At 36.5% G+C, this 10,475-nt stretch overlaps 1 protein-coding gene across 1 annotated transcript in view; it reads right to left on the bottom strand.

Moving 5' to 3' along the window:
* Positions 1-1,709: 1,709 nt before the first annotated feature.
* Positions 1,710-10,475, bottom strand: part of MRPS9 (mitochondrial ribosomal protein S9) — a 33,699-nt gene continuing 24,933 nt past the window's right edge. Inside the window, exons 7-11 of the mRNA XM_058799983.1 lie at positions 8,644-8,719; positions 5,792-5,960; positions 4,297-4,405; positions 3,277-3,446; positions 1,710-1,914 (exon numbers count right to left, since the gene is read on the bottom strand). Of these exons, the coding sequence (XP_058655966.1) occupies positions 1,823-1,914; positions 3,277-3,446; positions 4,297-4,405; positions 5,792-5,960; positions 8,644-8,719 (616 nt within the window). The 3' untranslated portion in view covers positions 1,710-1,822. The remainder of the gene's footprint in view (positions 1,915-3,276; positions 3,447-4,296; positions 4,406-5,791; positions 5,961-8,643; positions 8,720-10,475) is intronic.

Genomic DNA, 10,475 nt, shown 5'->3' with positions numbered 1-10,475 from the left:
AATTTAACCAGTCACAGAATCTTCTGCATTGGAAGAGTCCTCTAAATTCAGAGCCTGACCACTTACTCAGCAGAGCCAAGCCCACCACTAAGCCATGTCCCCAAGTGCCACATCCCCACGTCTTATAAATACCTCCAGAGATGGAAACTCCACCACTTCCCTGGACAGTCTGATCCAGCGCTAGACAATCCTTTAGGTGATGAAAGTTGTCCTAATATCCAATCTAAACCTCCCTTGGCACAACTTTAGGCAGTTTCATCTCATTCTATCACTTGCTACTTTGAAAAAGAGGCCAACACCCAACTTACTACCACATCCTTTCAGGTAATTTTAGCCTCATGTATTCTGATAAAGATGTACTACCTTAGCAATGAGGAATCTTGTCCAAGTTTACAGAGTATTCTCATAGAGCAAAAGTTAAAAAGAAGAATAGGCTTTGGGAAGAGGAATCACAAATATGTCAGTCAAGAATACATACCCAGTTTCTGACCTCCTCCATTTTGCTCAGCTGGTGAGGTCTATTTCTTTGTTGCTCCCCTGAATGATGCTTGGGAAATAATGACTGTACACATCACTTATAGTTGCTTATCAACTGCAGTGACCTGCTGGCACCTTTTGTGACCTCTAAGGTGTAGCTTTTGGTATGACCTACAGCAAGTAAGAAGCAGAGCAGGTACTCTAACACTTAAAAAAATTTGGCTGGGAGAACGAATTCCAAGTACCGAAGTGTTCTAAATTAAAAGAAAGCTGGAAAGTGCCCTGTGTTAAAACTACTGAGTTGTGTTTTTCTACTTTTCCTGGTGAGATAAACTTTATCTTCTTTTTTGCTGTGGTCCACTTCCTACAGGACAGATGAAGGATATGCTCTTCCTTGAAAGTATTTGACCTCTATCCCAGGAAGGAAGTTGGCAATAAACCAAAATCTTAAGCTTTTGGGTGAGCACTGTAACCACTAATCTATTTTGGAAGGCTACAATTATAGACAGGAGGTGGGCAGCACTGTCATCACCTCCTGCTTCTGATTTTAAACCAGAAAAGTTATGACTGTATTTGGCAAAGAGTCCAATGCTATCTTTGTGCGTTAGCCATATTCAGAACACGCCTCCTTGAGCAGGCCCCTTGAGATTTAAGGGGTGGAGAAGAGTGTTCCAAAAGACAACTTCAGCTTAATCCCTCCAGCTCTTTCTGCATTTGGGAGAAGAACAGAAAAACTGACTCCTCCAGAGGATGATTCACAGAACCTAAATTTAGGTACTTGTTCTGAATCACTCCCTACTTAACCTGGGGAAGCATCCTGGAGACAACTGATTCCACAGGCAAAGGTTATCCTCTGTAACAGTTCCTCTCTCAACATCCCCTCAATTGTCAGTACTATTCTCACTGGCTTCTCAACTCCACCACAATTTAGGCAGGAAGCTGCTGTTTATCCTCAGATACCTGCGAGCACAAAGGGAGGCACATTGAAGATGTCCGAATACCTGGCTAGGAGCAGCCTAATTTCAGAATCATTAAACAAATAAACTGATTTTTAGAAGTTATAATCCACCAACAGTTTCATAAATTGTTATTGACTTCATTGGAGTCAAGATGCAAAGTTGGCACTAGGTGACTATTTTAGATTTAGCACTCCACCAAATTGCACCATGATTTTCCACAATTTAAAATAAATTTAGAGTTGTTTGTTGCTCTTTAAACAGAAGACATAATAATTATAAAGGGGAAAAAAGTCTTTATTACTAAATATATTCATACACTTTTAAATCATAAATCAGTATGTTTTGAAATTGTGGTAGCACTTTGTCACTCTTTAAATACTCAAGACTTATCGCTTTTTCCAGGTGAATTTCCGTCTGGGTCCCTCTTGACCAGGCTTTTTTCGTTCCTTCACACGTGGGTCAACTGTTAGTAATCCAGCTACAAAACACAGAAAAGCACCCATTTATTTACTGCTACCAGTTAATATTACAGGTATGCTCTGTGTGAGCAAATAACTCTGACTTTCACTAACATAATTTGTATCATCCAGAGGGCTAAAGGTTCAGAACCACAAAACACTCAAAGATGTGTCATCAGATCCTCTAACTTCTCTTCAGTAACTGAACTTCATTCATATTTTCCTTTACAGACAACTAAAATAACCACTCATTGTTTCTTATCTACCCATATTGCTTAAGCCCTTAAAGCAGTGGTCTTCAAACTTTTTTGATCATGCAGTCCTAGCAGCATTTTTGAGCATGTACTCCCAAATATATGTATTTATTCACTTATGAATTATATACAGCACATTCTTACTGAATCCCAATGGATCAACTGATCCATTCCCTGTTCTGAAGACCACTGTTATGTGGTACATTTATTTGTGAGTACAAATATATTTATATATATAAATATACTTAGAAGTATACTTGGCAATGTCCCAAACATGTTCACAATTACCTGATCTCAGTAAAGATACCAAACTCAATGTTTATTTACAAGGGTTTTCCTAGCAAGTTATACTTGCCAGCGTTGAAAGGGTACAGTCAAAGAAACCTGTTGCAAAGCATGAATACAGCTTTTGTTTCATGGCTGGCAATAGAGTGAAAAAATCACAGATGTTCTGCCACTAATACAAGCAGGTATTCTTGCTACTAGTCCAGAAAGAGCATAGTTAAAAGCTCACAGTTAATAACTGCATTTGCTGAAATAGCACAGACATCTCATCACCAAGAAGCATCAAATCCTGCAGTTATCTAAATAAATCCTATCTTATCCTAGGTAACTTGTACACACTAAATACTGCAAGAGAGGAAAGAAGCTCCCTCAGTTTGGCTAGTTGCATGCACTATGTTGCTCATTACTCTCTCTTCAAAGTCAACCCTCTGGCATTTATGTTGGAGAAGAAAACATTTTAAAACATGAAAAAGATGCAACCAGCAAAGCAAAACAAACCACAATCTCGGTATCTTACAGCTCACTAATGTCTGATCCAAATTTATTTAGTAGTGAATACAATTAATGTTTTGTGATTCTGTGTTGAGGCAATATAAGCTGGTTAACAGACCTAAAAGAGGTCATGAACAGATGGAAAAATGCTTGAGAAGTCATCCAATACGTACAGAAATAATGCTAGGAAAAAAGTGAAAACAGTCTATAAATCAATGCACATCCCTTTCATACAATACACAAGGTTTCACTGGGATTATTTACTCAAATCTGATCCTTAATGATCCTTGTATTAATTCTGTTAATTACCAGAAACACATTAAGAAACATTGAAATAATTTCAATTCCTACCTTGCCTCATGAATTCCACCTCCTTTTCTGTCACAAAACTCCTCAAGGCTTTTGCAGAGGCTAAACGTATTGCTCCAGCCTGTGCAGATCTTCCTCCACCAGAGACTGTGCAAACCATATCATGTTTTCCAATTCTGCCAAGAAACTGGAAAGGGAACAATAACTGTTCCCTAAGGGAAAAAAAAAAAAAAAAAAAACGAAGAAAATTTTAAAAATTCATGTGCATAAAGTTCTTTCCTATGCACATTTCTTATCATTGTATATTAAAAAACATAGATAACTTTTGGGCAGAGATCCAGAAAGACATTTATATCTCATTCAAATCAATAGGAAATTAGCAGCTAGGAGCATATTCCAACTGCCAATGGTATGTACTTTAAGATCAGTTTTACAACTAACTTTTATTCCACTGCTTCTCTAAGGAAGCCAAGATCTATCAGCTCTGGATATTTAAACTCAGCAACCTCTCCCTTTATTCTTGAGCTTAAAAACCATAATATGAAATAAAAGTAAAAATCACATTAGGAATAGAAACTTTATGTCAGCCTAATGAGAAGTCTTCTCTATATCAGACTGTGCACATCCTCCAAAATCTGAAGCTTCATATGAAAAACCTCACCTTGTTTGCTTCCACTATGTTACTGTATACCAGAGTAATTACACATGCATGCAATTTGAAAATCTCTTGTGAAACACTTAGAAATGATAATGCTTATTATTAGTTTTTAAAATAAATTTCAAGCCTTTCTAAGGGGACTAAAATTTGAACTATCAGAACACTCCGTCCTCTTGCTTTTTGCATCTCTTCAGAAAAGGTGAGGCAAGGAGCACAGAGCAAGGTTTGTCTATCAGTAAACTCCTGAAAATTAGGAGGAAATGCAAGACACATTTTTATGAAACACACAGTTATACAGAGACAAGAACATAGACTCAACATAGCATCAATGTGTAACTGTATGGCATTACTTCTGCTGGAATAATTTAATTACAGTAAAATATAGCATTTCATAGTGCTCTCACCTGTCCTGCAGCACTGGGAAGTAATGTAAAATGTCTATTCCATTCACTGTAATTTTTCCAGTCCCATTGTCATAAACTACTGCAGTAGCTCTGGCAGTTTTTCTTTTACCTTAAAGGAATTAAACAAAATCTTTTATGAGGCTTCAATATTCTCCAGAACTTCAAGTGCCCAAGTAATTAAACAAATCTCATCACATTCATACAGTGCCAGCTGTTTGGTTTTACAGGCTGAGGTAAGAAAAAAAAAAATGCAAACAAAGGACAACTATCTTTCAATATATTTTAATCAATGTCTGTTAAGCAGGGGAGAAGTGTGTGTTGTGAAACCAACCTCCTTCAGCACAAAGGAAGCAATCATTTTGATAAAGGAATTATGAAACAAATAAGACATTCTTCTTCATTTTGGGGGTGATGGGGCACAAACAAGACTGGTTTTGAACTTATTAAACCTGGTGGCTTTTCTTAAATCACACGGGTTGCATGCTCATCAAACTTCATTAACTACTGTTCTGAAGATACTACTGAAAACCAGTGCAAATTAAATCACAGTTTGCTGCTCTCACATCTTTGCTGTCATGTAATCTTGAGAACAACCCAGGTAAAGCAGCTCTCTAGCCATTCTGCCCCTCAAATTCTCTGTGACCTTTGTTCTTATTATCATCTGCTGCCTGCTGCATAATACCCATAATCTCTAAGACTCCTCTTAAATGTACAGCATAAAGTGTGTGTACACATGCTTTGTCCAGAAAATCATCAGCCTTTTCTATACATGTTGTTGTCACATTTTTTCCCTGCAATCACTCATATCCTATATTCTATATTGCTTTCCAGCTGTCTCTCCAATGAAAACATAACAGCCTGTGTTTAGAAGATACAGAGATCTTCATGGCTTTTGTCTAACACCCCGTCCATCTCAGTATGAATGATCAATATCCCACTGTCCATCTCTGTCCCATATTTAGAAATTTCCTCTTCACATTTTCCTAGGTCTTTGTAAATATCCAAATGCCTTGCAATTTATTCTTTGCATCTTCAAAGTTTCTCCTTGCTGGACTGCCTACAAAAATCATTATAAAGGTTACTCACTAGTCTAATCATGCTATTTTTATACTAAGCAACAACACTGTTACATCCATGGAACTATTTGTTTGTGCAGTCCTCTGCTCTTTATGTTCAGCAGTCAGCTCTGCCCAAATATCAAAGTCCTTTTGTATCCTACACCCTGTAACCCAATGGGGTCCTCTCTACAAAGCTATCACTGTATAAAAATACATATAGATGATAGGAGTCTGGGCCAAAAATTTGTACTTTCTGACCAGTCCATGTCTTAACTTGGTGTTCCATAACATTACTAACAGCTATACATGTAGTATACATATATATGAGCATATAAAATGAAGTAGTGACACTTTCAGCAGTGCTGTACATTATATAAAGAAAGCAGTGTGAAGAGGATTAAAGTCTGCATCGTTACAAATCAACAAGAAATGACTACCTTCCCCAGTGCTGAAGGCCACTCCTCGCTCATCATGCTGCAAGGGCTCAATAACCACTTTCTGCAACTGCACAGGAACTTCTTTGGAAAACTTCTGTATGTACTTCTCCTCGATGTCAGCACATGACAATGTCGCCAATTTTTGTAAGAGTTGAATAAATCTTGAATACTATAAGACAACAAGACTTCATTAAAGTATGCAAGTGTAATTGCATTTGCGAAAACTTTCTATTTTTATTTAATGGATCTTTCCTACTTCACTTTTATTGATGATTTCTGACAAGATGACATTTTTGCACCTACATGCTGATTTAAGAACAGCAAGCAGTTGCATCATTTTCTGTGTGACTAAAGACATCTAGTTCTTTCTTCAGAAAACAGCTAAACTATACTCCAAAGCATAACCAACCCCTTTTCAATAAAGGATTACTGTATTAGAATGAAGTTCATCTCACTTAAAACAAAGAAAGAAAAAACATTGGAGGGATGTCTTCATTATTTTATTATTGTCTTATTAAAACAGGAAAAGATTTTTACTTGTTTTTTGGTAAGTCAGCATATTCCCTGATTTGGAAATAATTTTATTTCACTGAACTGAATCTCACAAATGATTATATTTCATAACATATACAAAAAAATGCCTATCTTTGGCTGTTCAAGCTGAGTTACTTTAATGTTTATGATTTCCTTTAAAACTGAACAATCAAGGTATTTAAAAATTCAAGAGATACTTGACTTAAAGGGCAACCTCTTGAAATAAATTATCCTTCGCAACTGTGTGGTTCTCCTTCCCCCTTATACCTCCCTCCAAAGTTCTCCAACATGTGATTAAAGAGTACACATCAGTGTGTTAACCCATTTGTACCAAAAGCTGGGATGTCCTGTTACCAAGTGTTACAGGCAGGAGCTCCAGACAGCTGTCACCAGATACAAAGGTATCGTACCATCAAAAAAGGATTTTTCATATAGATATCGTAACCTGATTTTTGAAGTTTTTTTCACTTACAAGCAGTTATTACAAGTACTTGCTCTTTTCTCCTTTACCAGAGTCTTCTCTAGCAAAAATTACTACTTTTCTTGTAACTTAACAATAGTCCCTGAAAACTACTTTTACCTAACAATATGACACCGATTTGTGGTAAAGCCTTTGAAGAGCAGAAATATGGAAATAAAAACATGTAGAAATTATAGATACTATAAAAGTAGAAAACTTCAAACAGTTCTCATTTGGAGAGTGCAAAAGGAAAAAAAAAATCAATAGCTCTGAGTTTGTTTAATAATGTAAACACCACTGAAATTTTTCTTGCAGTGGCAAAAGGTAAGAATTTGAGCAGGAAAGACTGGCAGCTTATACTGAGACATTTCAAATTTATTTAAACAATATATTTTACTATAGACTCAGACTTTGTAGCCTTACATGGGAGAGGCCAGTACAGAGAAAGGTTTAGTGCAGGTTTTTGGCTGGTTAGGGTTTTTGTAAGTTTATTGCAATGTACTTTCACAGATGTAAAATGTACTCATGTACAGAGTGTACTAAAACCAAGCAGTGAAGAACACCAAACTGTTTGGTTGTACAATTAGACCTGGCACTTGGAGAGGAAAAATAGCCATTCCAAATGTAGGAGCTACTGAAAATACTGAAGTCTTAATGGCTTCTACTGCAAGTAAGGTAGAGAAAGTCTCCTGAGTATTATCAGGATTGAGAATTTGCAACAACTATTTCTAACTGATGCTTATGGACCATAATCTGCTGGAAACCTTTTTATATCCCCCACAAACAAGGAAGCCATCACATGCCACTGCTCCAGATGACAACTGAGCAAAGGGCATGTTTGCTGCTGTTATGCTATTTTTGCAAAGCTGTTGTTCACAGGACAGACAAGACTGAGGAACACTGCTTCTAGGTGAGAAAACACTTGGAATGTTCAGACAAATAGAGTTACATTCCCTGGTACTGTCATATTTAAGCTTCCAAAAGCTGGCCACATAGACGGAACCTGCTGTGACAAGATCTAATGCTCTTCAGGGACTGTAGGGAAAAGCTCTGAGTGAGAAAAAAGTGTATGACTATTAGGATGAATAGTCTTATACCCAGACATAGATGGAAAGGATGACTCCAAACCTACAGAGTGATACAGTTTGCAGACACTGAGGAAACTGCAAAACTCCTCCCTCCCACCATATTCATACCAAGGAAAATGTAACAGGAGATATCTGTATCAAACCACAGATCTATACAGCTTTTTGTCTTGTTTCTGTTATTTGATTTTGTAGTCAATCACTAAGAAAAAGGGCTCCTTATTTCTAGTAAGCCCTCTGTGATTTTTCTATCATTACCATGTCATCCTTAACATTAAACAACTCTGTGCAGGTTAGCTATTGTACAAATCCATTGCATTTCCCTGTGTTGAATATTTACCCCTTCTCTACAGTTAGTAACAGCAGTTCTAGCCCTATTTTTCATCTGTAACAACAATAAATGACTATTTCTATAATAAATTCTTATAACCCATTCCTGACCACATAATTAGATAACAAGGAACAAGTGCTCTAGGTCTCACAATGCTGCCAGGAGAAAAACTAAATTATGGTAATAACAATGGAAAGTTCTTAAGAGTTCTGTATTGTGCTAGATAAAAAATGTCTACACATTTTTTATCACTTCAAGTCACTTCAAAACAACATGAATGTGACAGTGCTGTGAACATACACAGACTTCATCAGAAGACAGAAAACTCTTTTGAAGAAGCACCTCCTTCTGCATAATACCTTTCCAGTGTCCAAAAAACACACCCAGAGTCCATATTTTTAAGACACAAGCCTCCTTAAGATTGGGAAGATTAATTACTTACATCATTATCTGACACTTTTTCTAACAACATTTCTTCCAATTCAATCTTAGTCAGCCATCTGCTGCCAGCCAGGTTTCTGTTTAAAATATCACATATATTCTTCTTTTAATTAACCATGCAATAGAGTTACATCACAAAAGACCACACATACAGTCAATCTTTGTTCAGAAATACATTTTTCATTACAAATGAATGCAGATCACATTCCTATAGTAAACATGAGAAGGCCTACGTTAATTTTAAAAGATTTGCCTTTTGAAAGGTGTGGTAACTTCATGTATTGAATTAACCACTTGACCATTATGAGTATCAGCTATGCATTATTCATATTATTGAAGTCAGAGATTGAGTTAGAGTAATACTGTAATAGGAAGTGATCTTCCCTCCAGCTTACGACTTACTTTTAAAAGCCTGCTGCCAGGAAAAATTTGGTATACTAGCAGCACAGAGCAAAATCAAAGGCAGAATGTTAAAATCAAATTCTTTTGCCACTGGTCTTCACTTTTCTGATCAATATAAAGAGCAGCACTAGCAGTAAGCATAGTCAAAGTACTAACGTAGCAGTGACACCCTGTGTTCTATCTACTGTGTAATCTTGAGCTGCTCAGCACAGTGACTGCACTGATGGCAGCAAAAGCAGAAATTTCTAAGATAACAGCCTCATACAGGAGAGATGCTAAGGCAAAGAAAAACCTTGAAGTAGATCTTTGAAATATATATGATATGAAGTGACCAACTAAACAGCCATAAAAATACATACCAACATTACCAGGTAAATTTAAAGCAAATACGTAACTAGCTTCTTAAACTCCTCGGGTTTTTTAGAAACAGTGTTTTCAGCAGCATGAAGGAAGCTGTGATTCAGTAAAACACTCCTTCTGAAGGTGTTTTTAAGGAGTACTACTTCTCAAGCATGCATATTAATGCTTTTCTGAGTCAGGACGTGAGAAAGGATTATTTAGAAACAATGCAGATTTTAACAATGATTTTAAAACGCTTCCAATCCTGACCTAGTATATATAGGTATATACTTACATTTACATACTGTTACTTGCTACTTCCACTAAAGCTGGAAAAAATTTCTTGCACGTGAAAAGCTATAAACTTGAAGTAGTTCAGATCAGGTCCTAACCCTACAGTTAATATTACAGAATGGATTCACAATAGATTATTTTCTGGGAAAAAAACCCTAAACCAAACCCCTAACTCCATGCCTCTCAGACAAAAAAACCAGCCCTTCCCACTAACCCTCTACCTATACTTAGGAGATAAATTATCCTATCCAGACTAATCTCAGAGGAAGTACCATATCCAGTGTGAGAAGTAAGTATCAAAAATTCTTTAAATACTCTGAGGTTTACAAACCTAACAGGGAAAAAACCTTTCATCTCTGACTAGCTTTAGGTAGTTTTTCACATCAGTAAATCCACTGGCTGAGCTCTGTGAAGAGTCAGGCTATTTTTCAGCAGCATGCAGCAAAAAACTAAATTCATTTGTTTTCTTGTCTGCTCAGAACCTAACACAAATCTATAATAAAACATTTTGTGGGTCACAGAATGCTATTTATATCATGAAGAAACATGAACTTCTGTTATTTAAGAAATTGAAATAATCTCAGCAAATTAATCCTTTCTCTTCCTAACATAAATAACAAATGGCTGAAATGAAGAAGTGACAAACCAACACCATGTGCTCCTGGAGCAATGCATAAATCTGGCTAGAAAATACACAGCAAGAACAAAGATAAAAACAACTTGGGACTGGGAAAAATAACTATACAGTAAAGCAGTAAATGCCTAAACCAAAACTTCCTAGCTGCAGCCATTTCTTTT

This window comes from Ammospiza caudacuta, chromosome 2, assembly GCF_027887145.1.
Source record: "Ammospiza caudacuta isolate bAmmCau1 chromosome 2, bAmmCau1.pri, whole genome shotgun sequence".
Classification (NCBI taxonomy): Eukaryota; Metazoa; Chordata; class Aves; order Passeriformes; family Passerellidae; genus Ammospiza; species Ammospiza caudacuta.
This window is presented reverse-complemented; position numbering and strand designations above follow the sequence as displayed.